This window comes from Chlamydotis macqueenii, chromosome 6 (genome assembly GCF_036417535.1).
Source record: "Chlamydotis macqueenii isolate bChlMac1 chromosome 6, bChlMac1.mat, whole genome shotgun sequence".
NCBI classification, from domain to species: Eukaryota; Metazoa; Chordata; class Aves; order Otidiformes; family Otididae; genus Chlamydotis; species Chlamydotis macqueenii.
This window is the reverse complement of record NC_141561.1, coordinates 31,880,564-31,897,540: the sequence shown is the minus strand read 5'-3', so window position 1 is coordinate 31,897,540 and position 16,977 is coordinate 31,880,564. Positions and strand designations below refer to the sequence as shown.

The 16,977-nt window shown below is 37.1% G+C and overlaps 1 protein-coding gene across 5 annotated transcripts in view; it reads right to left on the bottom strand.

Moving 5' to 3' along the window:
• Positions 1-16,977, bottom strand: part of HECW2 (HECT, C2 and WW domain containing E3 ubiquitin protein ligase 2) — a 184,344-nt gene that overhangs the window by 34,712 nt on the left and 132,655 nt on the right. For all 5 annotated transcript variants that reach the window (XM_086751466.1, XM_086751467.1, XM_086751468.1 and 2 more), the window contains 8 exons: positions 16,742-16,837; positions 12,539-12,689; positions 12,067-12,170; positions 11,164-11,288; positions 9,524-9,709; positions 4,769-4,903; positions 1,827-1,929; positions 696-792 (listed from right to left, as the gene is read on the bottom strand). In XM_086751466.1, coding sequence (XP_086607592.1) covers positions 696-792; positions 1,827-1,929; positions 4,769-4,903; positions 9,524-9,709; positions 11,164-11,288; positions 12,067-12,170; positions 12,539-12,689; positions 16,742-16,837 — 997 coding nt within the window. The remainder of the gene's footprint in view (positions 1-695; positions 793-1,826; positions 1,930-4,768; positions 4,904-9,523; positions 9,710-11,163; positions 11,289-12,066; positions 12,171-12,538; positions 12,690-16,741; positions 16,838-16,977) is intronic.

Here is a 16,977-nt window from a genome sequence, read left to right as displayed (position 1 = left end):
AAGTGTTTAGTTATTTCGTCTTTTGCACCCAAGTACATGAACTAAAGTGTCCTTGTGCAGGATACACCTTAAGAGGGATCTTTTCCACTTTCTGAATTTCACTTTTTATCATTCCTAATCTAAGTACACAAGCGAGTTATAAAAACCAAATAACAATCAAAGATCATCTTTCATCAGATCTCACAGAACTATGCAAAGATCTGTACATCCTAATTTTTTTCATTTTGGAGAAACACTAAAAATTCTGATTGACATAAGATTACCTCCAAGGTCATTAGGTGAGGACAACCTTTCTGTAAACGCACATTGAGAAGATAAGGACAAAACCAAATGCCACTCTGCCTCATGCTCCCAGCTGTACACATACTCAAATAAATGGGCACATTTGCCATGCCATCCAGCTGTCTTGGCACATTTTGAAGACATCAGCAAATCTCCTGTGACAGTTGTTCCAACCATTTTATGCAGGTACCTTTATTTGGCAGTAACAGATTACCTCTGTTCTCCTAAACCTTACTTCAGGGAGTTACTTAGAAATACATTAAAGAACTATTTCCCATAGATTTATGAATATTTTTGAATAGGCCAAAAGCCTACAATCTATTAAGTACTACGGCTAATTTTAATGAAATAAACTAATTCTAATTAGCATTTTGTATTGAAATGGGAATAGCAGACTTCACTGATTTTATTACCTGAGTGAATGATTCCTGGTAAGATCTGGTTGACGCTCTTGTAGAATTTCAAAGATATTGGGCTGCCGCAAAAACGCAACAATCTTGTCATTGTAAGCTGAAAATATCAAGAAAAATATCATGCTGAAATAAGGAGATACTAAAAGACAGGACTGTATTCCTTCTGAGGTTTGAACAATAATGACAGTAAACTTCATCTCCACAGTTTTAAGTTTAGCAGTATTGTGTTAATACTTTTTCATGTAAGGCTACCAATTCTGTTATCATTTAGGGAACACACTTCTTGGTTATGAACGAAATCTGATCGTGGCATGTCCTTTGCACTGGTAACAGCTCTAATTTTGCTAGCAAGTTTTATTATATTTTAAATCACTCACACTCTTAGCTAAAGTCGAACTAGAATATTCATTGCTAGAATAAAATTGCAGGGACCTTGGTTTTCAGTGCACTGAAATCCATTCTAAAATATTAAACAGTCAGTGGAACACCCATATCAAATCCTCACTAATTGCTGAGCCTGCAGTGCACGCACATCATGCCCATGGCAAGGGAAAGGATTTACATTAGCAGAGATTTTCAAGTAAACATGCCACACTACAAAGAGCCAGTTATAGTCAATCGGATTAATTTATCTTGATTTAGCACAATGTGACAGCTGTTAGATTCAATAAGCTAAATTCTGTTCTTGGTGGCACAGAAGTCAGTAACTTTGTGTGTATGTAACTGAGAACAGAAGTTAAGCTAATGACTAATTCCAAGCTGATTAACACTTCCTGAGATCCTGCCAAAATAGATGCCCAGAAGTTGTACAAAAATCAGTAGGAATACATGTAGACCAATTAGGACACAACTTGGCTTACTAACTTCAACTCTTCTTGTCCCCACTTAGAGTAAGTGAGCTAGAGAGGTAGAAGTGTTACATCGGTTACATCGGTTCTTTGTTTCTGCACACTTCAGTGTTATTCCTGCAGGTTGCAACTGAAGAGTTGGGAAATGCTGATGGACAGAAGTAATCATAACAAATGGTAACTTCCACCCACCCCAATCAAATGAAAAACCCAGCAGTGCACGCTGATATGACACACTCAGTCACAGAGAACTTCTCTGAAAAGAGGCCATATGCTGACATACCTACTGGAACCACATCCTGGTACTGAGCTCTGCTGACGGTGTTGAACGTGCTAGACGGCCGTGGCAAAACTGGTGGTCCTGAATGGCGGGAGTCCTCTCCAACCTGAAAACGCCAAGTAACCACAATGAGTGTCTCTACGTCAGCATGCGTACTTGGGTACATAAAAGTGAGAACTCATATAACTTAAAGCTAAGCATTTATGTAAATGCTTTGCTTTATCGCTATCCCCAGTAACCACTACAGCAGGAATCAGCTGTGTTGTATGACAGTTATTAGTAAAATTAGTATACTGTGCCTACTACTACAAAGAATCAAAATTGACTGAAATTTTATTGCTATTTTTAAATAATAGTCCTATTCTGAAAAGGGACTAAAAAATTCAAACTACGATTCCTTCAGAAGATCTTTTGTACTTTATGGACATCTTTATCCATATCAAAGGCTCTGAAAATCAAATTCTGCTCCTTCATTAGTACCTCTGTTTCCTCTGTGCATGAATGAAGTTTCCCTAAATTTGAACTGGAAACAAGTCTGTGGCTAAAGCAGGAGGATAAAGCAGCAAGGTCACATTCAGGCAAGACAAACAAGTCCAAAACTGGTAAAAACATGTTTCCTATAATCATTCAGTAAAACTTATGTGGTTTTTTTTTGTTGTTTTTTTTTTTTTTTTGCATTTCACCTTCTGGGATTAAAAAATGTTGCATATGAACATTTTTTTTACAGGAGAATCACAACGCAAAATTGTTCCTGGTAGCACTCGTGATGTCAGGGCAACTTCTGCAACAGTTTTCTGTGTGGTGAGGCTTCAGTCATTTCTCCAGTGTCAGTATTTTGTACTTTAGCTATATAAAACATTTTGTTCAACCTCTTTTTCATCCCGTTGGACCTTTATGTTTACTTCTCAGTTCCTCTGCCTACATGTAATGGTTAGCATTTGAACTACATTGCCAGGCTTCAAAGGTCTCTAAAACATCTAACTGCAAAAGATCAGTAATTATATAGGTTGTTTTTAAAATCCAGTCTCTGAAAGAAGCAAAAGTCCTGAGAGATTTCCCAAGATCTTTGTGCTCTCTGGTGATACTCTCTCAGAAAAATGAAAAATTATTTCCTGTAGGCACTGTGCTGGAAAAGGAATGCCGTTATTATTAGCTCCAGCTTCACGCTGCAGTTCAGCTTTAGCTAAAAAGGCATTCCTTATACCGGTTCATGTTTGCTTTAGAGCATCTCCCTGTGAAAACTGGGTCAGCCGCTTCAAAACATCAAAGTTCATGGCAAGGCAAATTCAAAGAAAGTATTTTGGGAATTTTTTTCATTAAGCATTCATCTTTTGCAATAACGGACAGTTCCTTGATGCTATGGTTTAAAAATACGAAAAGCAGCTGCAAATACACAATACTTAAGTCATAAGTGCAGAAGAAAAAGTGGTGTTCAGATTCATATGTATGCATATAAATGAACATAGTTACATCATTAATCGCAGAATGGGAATACCGTATTGAATTGCTATATTTCAGATTCCTATCTGGAATTACACTTCTATTCAATTAAAGTTACAATTGTAACAGCATCAAGGAAATACTTCTAAAATTATATGGAGAAACAGAGTTTAAGGAATTTCATGTATCCAGATGGAGTGGGAAATTCTGACAAGTAATCAGCAGTGAGTATATGCAACATATATGATGATTTCCTGTAGGATTAACTACGTTTATTTTGCAGTATTGACAACTTCAGCAGCACAGCTGACATGGTTTTAAGTGCAGAGCTTCTGCATGCTCTTTAAAGAAGGATAATTTCAGTGCATATTTGGTAAAGTTAAGAAAAAAAAAAATTTCTGCTCTGTTATAAATCAATCATAACAGAAATACTTGCTTTACCCTATCGAAAATCTAGATAGCTGTATGAAGACACTTTTAGCTTCCTTGCCTACTGTAAGACGTCATTGCCTACATCACATCACCAAATCGACAGAAAATGCTATTTAAAACCATTTGTATGATACACCTTACATTGGGGGTAGGGGTTGGAAAGTACCATGCCCACACATGATATGACAAGATATGCAGCCAGTGGTATGGCACTTGCTGCAGCTCAGCGGAAGCCCTGTTAGAGAAGTGGCAGAAGAGATTCATGCCTGCTCTGAACAGACCTCTAGGAAAACTTCATCTGCCACAAGACTGAGCTATAAAAAGGATAAATCAGAACATTTCTCTTGCCCTTCTAAATTGTATTATCTTTAATTCCTGGCACGGAATAGCCCTCCTCTGAAAAGACAACTTCCAGTCAACAGTATGGAGGTTAAATAAAGTACAACTGAAGTCTAAGTCATTGTACATACACTTGCGCAGAAGTAAAAAGAAGTTACAACAATATGGAGACTGCTGGTGAAAATGGTCTACAGTGACATATCAACAAAATAGTGTTTTCCATGTATTTCTGTTTAGAAAGTAGAGATGATGTACATATACAAATACATATAACAGTCTGATAAGCCTATATGTGGTAAGATTTTTTTTTTTAATATTTATTTAGAAAGTTGCACATCTACATGTATATACACATGCACTTTTTTTTCTGCCTCTTTGCAGAGTTGTATCAACATACTTGGCAGACACCATGCTAGACAGTCATATATATTTTCACAGTGAAAGACAGGATACAGATACTGGTAATCTATAACCAGATGCTCTCCTGGGGTTAAATGGGGTTAGTGTGAATTAGGAGTAAGGGAAACTCATGTCTGGTGTTTTTCCTCTTAAATCACACATTTCAAGAAATAAGACTAGCTAGCAAATAAAACAATAAATAAGTATGGATGAGTACTGTACACTTAGAGAAGAATCATGCTCCTTATAACACAACATTGTGAACGGAATTATATGAAAGAGGATGATCCTAAAAACCCAGTGGCTCCTGAAGACAAGGGACAGATTCAACTTACCTCACCAGCGCTGTGGCTGCGCTGCCTAGTTAAGTGCTGCCGATGGACTAACGCACTAGTGGGCCTGCTACTCTGCAAGGGAAGCCGGGGGTCAATGAACGTGGTCGTGCGGGAATTGTGGTCAACAAAGAAAGCCTAGAGAAGGAAAAAGAAGAAAGAATTTATAGTCAGTACATTTTTTAATATGTCCAAGGCTAATGTCTATTCAGGATCTAGGTTTCATTTTGGAAAATCTTCCTCACATTACTATGGCTCGCATTTCCCTTCGGCAGAAGAGGGATAATAGTTTTCCATCTCACTGGAGGGATGAATTCTTTAATGCATTACTTCATTCATGTCTATAAAGCCCTTTGAAATTCTCATCTGACAAGCATCAGAAGTAGGAAGCTTTATTATGATTGTCAAGAACAGAAGACTTAAATGTTTAATAAATGTAATTCTGGTGTATTCTCTCTTTCATTTCCTTATAAACATCTAAAAAGATGTCATTAAGTGGCAAAACCATTCCCTTTTGTGAACTATTTACCATATAATTATGAACACAATTGGGTGAATATGTGTTAAGTGTATGATTGCATCCTGTGATGAACTGTAACTACAGGCCAGCAGGCATTTTTGCCATCCTCCCAATACAACTATTCTAGGTTCGCTAATGTTTTGAAAAAAACAAAACAAAACAAAACAAACAAACAAAAAAAAACACCACCACCAAAAAACCCCAAAAAGGTCAGTCAGGGACACAAAGATGATGGCAACAAAAACATTTAAACCAGGCAACCAGTGAGAACTACCACTGCTTCATTTTCTGAAAAAAGGTCACAGGAGCATGTATCCTAGAAAATTAAAACCTCCTACAATTCTGTCCAATTTGAACCAAAAAGGTCTCTAAGCCCTGAAATTTAAACTATTTCTAAGCCCAGAAATCTAATCTTTTCCCAGTGTTAGTGTTGCACTTGGAAACCAGCACTGTTCTATTTCAACGCGCTTTGTTTTTTTTTCCAGTCACAATGCTTGAAACATGTGGAAGTGGCAAAAAAAGACCTTGCTTTTGAACGGGAGAGTTACAGGAAAGTGACATCTGGTTTGAGGCATCGAAGAATCTGAACCAGTAGAGAGGTGGTTGGGGACTGCGGGACCCATTTCTGTGTTTGGATACCAGAGAGGTACTTCAGCCACAGTTTCATAAACAATTCAGTCCTGCAGTGTCAGCAAAAGAAACTCTCTCATCTTCCCCCATCCTGACCACTTGTTTCATCCCTTGCGCACCCTTCCTGCCTTGTGCTGGCACAAGTGTTTGTGTAGCCACACAGTGAACCCAGCTGGGGAGCTGGTCCTGGCTAAAACTACTCTCTTTTTGTCCCTCTCCCTGCTGGCTCCTCTAACCTCAGTCAGCCCACCAGGGAAGAGAAGAGAGCAGAACTGGCTCATTTGGCAGTGATGCCAGCTTACAGTATTCATGAAATCGTTGTTTCAGACTGCTTGGTATAGCCAGACCAGAGAAAATGCAATTCTGACTGCTGTGAAGGTAAGCAGACAAACCAGTGTGTCATGCTATACAGCAACTAACATACCATTGTGGACTGTGGCGGGAGAAAATGTTCATACTTCCATTTCCCAAGGAAGGAGAAGCATTTGGAGGGACACCAAACTTGCGAAACCTTAGAAATGCTCAAGAAGAGGGCAGCAAGCCTCCTACGGCCCTAACAATGATCACCTGTACCTGTAACCTGTGCTACAACCAAGGAATCACATTACCTGAACAGTAAGGAAGAACTCTGTTTTGATCATCTGACATAGTTACAGATACGCAAGTGAAACTGACCCACCGTTCAAAAACTATGAAGTGTACTCAATAAATGCAATTTTAATTGCAACATTTGAGCCTGATGCAGGACTTGTTCCCCTTGACAAATGACGTCACTTGCAGTGCAAGTATACAGACTACAGAATATTAAACCAGTGGGAAAGCAGAATGAAAGTCACTGTGAAATTTCAAGTTTGGGCGTGGAAAATTACTAGAAGAGACTGCTGGAACATATTCAGTCTTTCTGAAAATTTTGCTCCTGATTGATAGGTGGGTTGGTATATGGGTTTTTTTTTAATGTCCCTGGTATCTAATATTTTATCTAGTCTGGTCTATGTGTATTTATAAGATGTGAAGCACTTGCATCAAAACAAAGGTTGATTTAATTAAGTCAACATTATACTGTAAAATCACTTAGAAAAAAAAAGGTACTGATGCAATATAGGAGAAAGTACTACCTACAGTTGCACTATATAGTTTTTTGAGTTAATGCAGCAATCTGATATTGCATATAGTGTTCTTTAGCATTACATTAAAATAAACATCTCAGTTTAAACATTAAGTTGAAGTCAATCATGTCTTACTGAATATGAATGCTTGCAGGCCAGCTAGTAGCAGCCTACTTTAAAATAAAGCATAAATTACTACTTTGAAGCTTCAGTGAAGATAATCACAGGAGCTTCAAGGCTTTGGGCTAATCTAGACGTTGGCACACAGCTCAAAATACAATGTGGCTCAGTCTCCTTTCAAAAAAAATTCCTCTCATAACTCCTGTGTAGCTATAATCCATAAATCTACTATGCTTGAAGAGACTTACATAAGATGTGTAGTGCCAAAACTACATTTAGCCCATTAAACATGGATAGCTGCCCAAGTCATCTTTCCAGTTAAAGTCTATGAAGCTTGCTAAAATACCTTTTTTCCCTATTGAAGACATTAGTAATCAATTACAATGGATTCTTTAATTGTAGAAAAAAAAATATCCTACCGTAACTTAGGTATTTGCACATTCAGTAGAGATCTAATTTAAAATGTGAACATGTGGTTACACATATTGCACAAATGCACTGGCGTGCTTGTCTGCATACAGATGTGTGTATGCACGTGTATGCAGCAATGCAGAATTTCAAAGTCACCAGACTGAGTTCAGCTCAGGGACCTATCCAGCCTATATGATGCTTTCTGCTACCACCTTTTCCAATGGTCTTCTGTCTCCCTGTGGTCAGTAACTGATGAAAGTTTATCTGTAATGTCAATTAGAATCTACATCCTAGTTATTACGCCAGACCTTTTATGGAGAACTGCATGCCAAATGGATTTTATCTTCTGTAAGGGCTACACGGAGGACTCAAAGAGGAGTAGGCAATTGGGCTTTGCTCTGCAGCTCTGAAGAGAGTTCAGAGGTAGGCAGCCCCCAGCTGACCCTGGAAGACAGTCTGCAAAGAGGACAAGCAACCAGGACTGCACTGACATTGGGGAGGAAAAACTCTACTACTCCACATTGTATAAAGGTCAGAACAACCACTGTGCCTTGTGAGCAAGAGCACCAAGCCTCTTACTATGATATACTTGGAAAAACAAAGGAAAATCTTGTCTCAGCAACAAAGAATAGCCAGGAAAAGGAAATATAATTATATATTGTGGCATGGCTAATTTCTACTTGCTTCTCTTTCGCTTCATGCTTTAATAAAGGCAGGTCCAGTTTCGGTTTGGTCTCATCAAGCACTGGTCTCACCATGTACTGGCCATCTTCTCTCTCGAGTGCTGAATAGGCTTTTCTACTGGCCATAAGTGCTACTTGTGACAAAGGCAATTCAACACAATGAAAATGAACAATACCGAGCCTAATTCAAAGTGAAGAAATCCCAGTGAGGATTTATTCAGTGCTTACTCCTGTTGATTAATGTTGTGGTAGCATCACTGTTACCAAATACCACACCAGAAATCCAGAGGTCTAATTATTCTCTCTATGGAGTGCCTATTAAAGTCAATTGAAAATTGCTGTATTCTTCAGGAGAAAACTGGCCTCTGAAGAACTGAACAGAAAAAAAAAAAGTTACTTAAATCTGAAGACAGTGAAGGAGGCAAAGAACAAGGTTAGTATAATTGCACATTCCTAATTATGTCTCTAATGAAAAAACATAGTGCTTTTCAGAGTTAATAAATTCAAGAAGAAAACAACCCTCAAGCACTTTTTCTACCCTTAAATTTAGAAACTGCCTGTAATCTTTTCAAGCATCAAGATCATTATTCATATGGACACTCACAGCTAAGTGTACCAAGACTGATAAATGTAAGAACTGAGAAACTTAATATGCCTATCATCCTAATGAGGACTTCTCACAAGAACTGATAGCCTTATCACTTCCTCACACGCTATCACTGTCTATTTTTAATCCTCCTATCTTCCACAAATAAAATCATATTTTAGTACACTAGTGTGTTCTAGATACGCTAGTTTAAAGTTACATCAAAATTACATTGCTACTATAAAAATGTCTGTTCTTTGACTTTAAAGTATTTTGTTAAATTGAAAAGTGATACCTGTTTTGAAAAGCAGTAAGACTTGCAACTATTCAATACCTCTATTAATGAAACTTACTACACACAATTTCTTTCATGTTAACCAACACAGAGCAATTACACAGCAGATAACTCTTTTCAAAAGAAGTTTTAAACATCCAAGGGAATCTACGCAACTTATTTCACTGTAAAAACGTTACAGATTTTCCAGCAATTTTCCTTGTAATGATTAATACCCCTTTATCAGTCTCCTTCTGCTTTCATATAATGCTTTGTCAGCACAGGTGAGAAATTCCAATCTTCTTTTGGCAAAAGCAGGATGAAAGGATGCGCACCTTTTGTATCTGGAGAACTACATGAACTTGTGCTCTTGTTAAGAGCAACCGGGCCCAAGATCAAGCACCCAGAGACACAGGTGCATTAGTTACCTTGCCCTGATGGTCATGTTTCATTTCCCAGCCTCTTGGCAGCTCCAGCTGTTTGTTAGCAAACATGTTGAGGAATCCCACCAAATCACGATTATGCTGGTAGCGCTCAAAATGGTGGGTGTCCCGCCGGACTTTGGTGATCATGTGCTTCAAACACGTGTTATTTGTAAACATGCGGTAGGCACTCTGAAAAATAAGTAACAAAAGGAAACATTTCTAAAAGATAGAATTTCTTCTTACTACAAAAGACAACATTTCCACTGCAAATAAATCATCTAATCATCTGTAAAACCCTAATAATTATCTACAACTAAGCCACAGAGGTATGAAAAAAATGGTCCTCTTTCTGAGGTTTTGGGATGTTTGCAGTTTATTATTTTGCTTGAGATACACAAAATATCCTAATTGACTTACTTCAGGAAAGTGTGAAATATATTACAGTTTCCATTTAACACACTTGTCCCTGGAACTGTGAAGAATCCTATGACATTAAAATTGCTTTAAAAACAGTTTTCATATTCTCTAATTTCTGGAATATCGAGTCAAATGCAGCCATAGAATACAGCAATAAAGCTTGTAAGGTTTCCTGCAGGACAGAGATACATAAGCTTGTAGAACTTACCACAAATCTAAATAAATATTGTTTCCACCTACTGATTTTTCAAAAATACCCTATAATTGCATGTTCATGTGTAATTTATTTAATAAAACTAAAATAAAAGAGTAAAAGGAGGGCCCTGAGGAATAGGGTAAACCTTAAATAAAAGGGTAAAATAAACAGTTAACATCCTTCCCTCCAAAAAAACCCCAGCAAACCAGAAACCAGGTCCTTATCTTGGGATTAGCAATAGACAGAAGTCAAGACATAGGTCCTCCTATTGCACTGTGCTGCTACCTAAATGTGCCCCTACACCTCTACTCCCTGGCCAGAGGGCATATCTACCTCTGTCTTACTGCGTATATTCAGGATAAAGCTATGCAAGCAAAGCAGAATTATTCAGATACAGACAAGCATACCTATATATCAAAGCAAAACTAACACTGACCACTGATTTTAAAACCACTAACTATTAATAAGTGTGCTTGTAGACAACAAATTATTAATTCCATTGCTGCTGTTTACACTCTACATCCCATTACACAAAGGAAAAGAAACATTGAAGAAAAACCTATATAAGAAGCAGCACTAAAGAAAAGGCAAACCAGAAGAGGAAAACATATATTAAGATGGTTTCTTGTTCAGTGCAACCTCTAATATATTTTGATATAAACCAGGCAATCTGGGGAAAACAAACTATCCCAGAAGCAGCAGAGTGATCTTAAAAATAAGCATAATTTTCATTCTCAGAATTGTCTGTCACCCTTGGCACAGCACAGTAAGAAAGCTATTGCTTCAATAAACAAATTAGTTTTCTATCATAAGAAAGGTGAAGAATCGAGTGAAAAATGAAAACTGTAGAAACTATAATGCCAAACTATAGTCCACCAATTGCAAGAAATTATGAGTGTTAGAATTTATCCAGTTATTCATACTATCAGTATCTTAACATCAAACACTGAGAAATATCTTTGTACACAAGACATCCATATTTATAAACACATATTTATGAAAGTCTTTCAGCTGTAGACACTATACTCACAGGGTTAGAATGCAGCACTGTAAAGAACTCTGGGCTGATAAGAAATTTCACAGGGGGAGACTGGAGCAATAAGGTAAGTCTGGATCTGGAGGTAGAGTGAGGCAGCACATTCTCTCTTCGAAAATCTAACAGCAAAGTGAATGACAAAGACATCCAGTAATAATCATTACCAAAACATCACTGCAAACAACTGTGTCGATTTGAATCACACAAGCAAGAAAAGCACTAAGTACACAATTACAATTATTTCAGATTTATTAAATATTCTTCACACAGGCATACCTGAATTTCTTCTAACATAACACTGAAGTTCCCCCCCAAAAATCCCAATTTTAGTTTAGTAACTTTTACTTGTTGCATTTGGTGAACAATCATTTAGGGAAAAAAAAAAAAAAAAATCATATCCAGTTACTTAGGTAACCAAACATGTGCCTGTGTATAAGATGCAAGAAGGTTCCTGTGGCACAATCTACACTGCTATACTGTAGCTGTGTGCAGATAAGTTATTTTTTAAACAGTAAATAATGGATATAGAAGTCATTGTACACTTAAAAGTTTAATTCCTCCTTTAAAAAAAAAACAAACCAAACAACCAAAACCACCATAAATCATTGCATTAACACAGCACTGATCCTGATACAGTACTTAAGCAGCTTATATAAGTAAGACACAGGTTGTCAAGGAAGTACCTTTCAAGTCTCAAGTTTCAGTAAACATTTGGGTCTTCTCCTAGCAACTGTGGAAATGCACTGATTTTTCAACAGTATCAGGAACTGAAAATAAATTATGAGCGGTATTTGCGACGATGTTAAAACCGTTCCTCTCAATTATCTTTGAAAATCAACAGGACATTTGGATGCATATTTTAACAAAAATGAAAAGTGGCAAATTCAGCTTTTTAACCTGCATTAGAATGGTGAAAGTCCGTTTCCTCTCCAGCTCCATCCACAGAATTTGCATGCTCTTCAGGCCTGTCATTAGTCATTGTTCTTCGGATGCTCTGGTACCTAGGGTTAGAATACTGGACTTTATATATAGTATATGGTAACTATGATCTAATTCTGGCCCCAAGGGAGCCTGCCCATCTTTTATGTCATGCAGGTTAATATACATTGAACTCTAAATTCCTGCCTTAATAGCTTTTTGAATTTCTGAAAACCATTATCAGACTTTATTTATTTTTTCTTTAGCCACATATCTTATGAACACAGGTAGAATACAAAAGCCCTAAAAGTCCACATGCAAATTAAAAGGGACAACTACATAAAAATACATATGGCCAACTGCAGTAGCAACTGTAAGCCTGTCTTCTTACAATAGCGAATGCAGTTTTGCAAGCACACAGTTCACAAATAACATGATGGGTAATTCTTACCGGCGATTCAGCTGTTCCATTTGCTGTATGGAATTTGACCTCTGGAGAATCTGTGGGGCTGGAGGGGCTGTGGGTCGCTGCCACGTTGTTGTCCTGTTCACGTGGTCCACATAAAAAATCCGTCCATGGCTGTCAATTCGAGCCTCCCAGTCTAAGTAGCAACAAAACACTGTGAACTATGGAGGGACTGGGGTTTATTTATTTATTTTAGCTCTGTCACTTCTGTAACTGAGCCTATTGTTCCAAGTTTCTATTTCTCTTTTACAGGATTACTTCAGCACAGAACTTTCTTACTGAAGGGTTAAAAGACATTCTTTTCCCTATTTTATCCCATAAATCAAATCCTCTACTATAGTTAAGGTTCTGTGGAATCTGTATCTAATAATTTCTATTCCTTTCTCTATTGTAATTTCCCATTAACCAGTAATTGTCCTAGGGGGGGAAAAAAAATCCAGATAATTAGTCTAATTCTCTTGAACTGAAGTAATTCAAGATAATCTCTGAGGCTTGGTCCAGTGCAAAAGCCAATGGATAAGTACCAAAAACCTTGCAAAGGTTGACACTTCTCATTGTTTTTCCCCAGCTAATAGTAACAGTAATAAAATAGATGCCAGTGCACTTCCTGGGTTTAAATGTATCTATGTTAAAGGCAAGCAGACCTGCCAGAAAAGATGGACAATTATATCAAACTCCTTCATATACTAAATGCATGTTCCAGAACTACCAATTCTGCAAATATCATACCAAATTCAACTTCTTGTGGAAGCAGTAACTATAACGCTGGCCATTGGTTTTGTAACACAAGCTATTGACAATGTTTGAAGTCTAGACTGTGGAGACGCACCAAGAGAGCGGAGACAAAGGTGCTGGAACCCTTCCCTAACCACATCTGGCTTCTCAGTGCTCAGCAGAAACCAGATGCATCACAACACCTATGCCTTAGTTGATAAGCTTTTTGGGTCAGAAACACTGTCTGCCTAATAACCGGTTATAAAATAAGCAAGAAACCAACACATTGCTCATGGCTGGAGGCCACATAGTAATAAAAAAAAATATTAAGACATTTTATACACAGAAACAGATATGTCTGATTCTTGGGCACTAGCAATTGCAGAAAACAGGCAAACCATACAGCAGATCAGTTGAAAAACAGTCTTTGAGAGCTCAGAAGGCTTCTAGAAGAGACTTTCTATATTGCAGCTCTACGTGGAAACATCAGTCACTGCAGTAATATTTTAAAAACCACTAGCAAGCAACCAACCTGAATGACTGCCGCTCCACAAGGAAAGAGAGCACAAAAAAATGTCTTGACAGCAGAGAAGAAGAACTAAATTCTACCGTAAAGTATTTATTACTGACAGTCTTACAACCTCAGGCATTGTCACTGTACGCGTACTATGACTTTGGTCAACTCTTGGAGGCAGCCAAGTGGCTCGCTGCGTTACTGCAGGGCCTGAGCTGACCCACAGAGGCAGGTTTGGAGATAACTCACTGTGTCATCTCCACACGACAGCTGTGTGTTTGAGCTGGCCACAATGCAAATTACTCTTAGATCTTTATGATGCATGATCAAAACAGTCCATGACTGTTTAAAGTATTTCTGGAGTGAACCGGAGCTATGTAGGGAAGTAAGCTCAGAGGAACAAAAGAAAAAGAAGCACAATAGGATAGGGATAACGAGAATAATTTAAGAAACAAATTTCAACTCCAGGAGAAAAAATTCAAACCTTTGTATTATACTGTAAATTTCAAATACAAGTTTAAAAATAAAATTACATCAATGCAAAGCTTATGGCATAATCACTGCACTTGCTATTCAAAATACAAACACATTTGAAAGTTATTAAAAATATTTTCATTTTTATCTCAAAAAAGCAAACTGAAGCATTTCAACATTCTCTGAAAAACATTTCCACTTCTTTAAAAAGAAAAACAAGATTGAAACAGATATCTCTGTAAAAGTTTTCATTTCAAAAAAGTAGTATCTTCTGAAGAATAAAGACACTTAAAATTTTTAACCAGAGTTGGTAAACAAAACAAAACATTGAAGTATTCTGGGAAGAACAGAATTGTTCATTGGGAAAAAAAATATAAAATAGTTTCATTTTCTAATTCATTATTCTGCTTAAATGTCAAACCCTAAACCACTGTATAATAGTTGAGATTTTTCTCGTGGTGATTATATGTCCAACACTGACACACAGTCACTATTTCTGTAATGTGGTCTTGCAGAAGGAAAGGATTTTTGCCTCCATTCAGTTTTAAATACACAAGTTTTAACACTTGGGCAATGGCTTCTAAAGCAAAGCACCTACATCAGTGTTGTGATGGGCAAGGATATCTTCCGTTAGTCAAACCCTTGTTAGTCAGATGTGTTACAAATAACTTGTAACTTAGCTTGCTGAATTGCAGGATTGTAATTCATCAAGATTGTGTGGTCAAGCTTAGTTGTCCATTTTTCCCTAGGAATGCAGGAACTGGAGCATAATGTTGCATGTTACAGGCAGAAATACTAGACAAATATTTCAATTCCTTCTCTTGTTCTTTAACTTAACCTACACACAACTGAAAAACACACATCTATTTTTCTTTCTTAGTTTCAGATTCTGGTGAAACAATACATACATACAACCCAAATTACAAAGAAATTACAGTTTATAACTCAAAATCATATTCTAAATGTTTTCTCTCACTTTCCACTATCAAAATATTAAAACTGTTACATATCCCAAAGTAGAGGTTTGGAGAGAAAAACTTAATCTAAGCAACAGTAATTATTTAAGATTTTATTCACAATAGCAAATGAATGATCTATATAAAGATTGCATTGGTCTTGGATTATGAAGGAGCGATGTGCATATGCATGCACACGCATGACTCTCAAATCCCAGCGAACGTCATAAATGTTAGAATACCACACAGGCCAATCTTTTCCACTTACATTCCAACAGTTTTTACAAATAGTTAGTGTAGCATATAGTTTGCTTCTGAGACACACAAAAAGCAATCCATGTATAAATCACGATACTATAAAAGCTATCTCTATGCATTTCTCATTTATTACACTGATCTCTCAGTATTTCCTGTAATGTTCTCTGTCTTTTTAAGTATGAAAAGTTATAAAAACACAACTGAAATCTCCCAGGCACAATTTTGTAAAAAATAATACTGGTTTACTGAGGTGGCAGTTAATTAACTTAAGGATCTGCATGCAGGACTAATTTGTTACATGCACTGACTGCAACAGATACAGCCAGGAGCAAAGTCTTCTTATCACCCTGGCTTTCCAACATACAGTTATATCTGTGTTTTCCTATCAGACTCCTTCCAGTTACTCTCTCAAATTACAGAGGAAACACAGTCCCATTCCATACTGTGAAATAAGTAACTATTAATTTTACACTAAATATCTGAATCCTCAGCTCCTTTAAAGCAACAGAACTTTGCCACAGACTTCAGTGGGTCTGAAATTAACTTTTTTTTTTTTGCTTTTTTATTTTAAAGCAATTTTTGCCTATTAGCTGTGTAGCTTTTTTTTGGTCCTTTCTGCTTTCTTTAAATATCTAATACTAAAGAGATTTTCACACCCCAAGTTTAAGCAAATGAATCAGTCCAACAATTGGGAGTGAGGTATGTTTCATATCCATTACAGAAATTACAATTTATCTGTCAATTTAGGCTCATCTAACTGTTGCTTAATACTCAATTTTATTTTTATTCAAAAAGTCATCACACTGCTTCAAAAAATGCAAGGAAAACACAAGACACTTTTCACATAATCTGCAGATCTTAAAGATGTTACGTATTTCTTTTTTAATCATCACCATACAAGAAGTATTCAGAGATTTCAGAATGCTTGACATCTTTCCCTCTAAGTTTCTCATACAGCGTATCACGTCATCTCACTATCCATGTGCACCACGTACTGAAAAGGCAGCACCGTGCCTTCCTACTTCTCAGCATATGCCACTTAGCAAGTCTGTATACACCAGGTATAATTATCATAACACATCCCGATAGTTTGCAGACTGAGCACAATGCTTTTTACAAAACAGCACTAGACTTCATAATCATCACTCCTCACTTAAAACTTCTCAGTTGTTCATTCTCAGTTCTCACATTCAAAAAAATAAATAAGATAATAAGATCTCCATAATGAGATCCAGGCAGCCTAACCCCCAATTAAAGTATGAAGAACCTCACTTGGTGGTAGAGCCTCATCCACTCTCTGGTACCGGCTAACATCCTGACGTACTGAAGGCAGCGACCTCAAGGGTTGATGGCCATTGGCTTGAGAACCTGTAATCAAAATGTCCACAAATTAATTTTTCAATCAATGTGGGGAAGCCCTAGAGTTGCCTCTAAAAAGAGCAAGACATGCTAAAGCTTCTGCAGGGCTACGTTATCGTAGGATATATCTATGAGTCATTTCTTTTGGG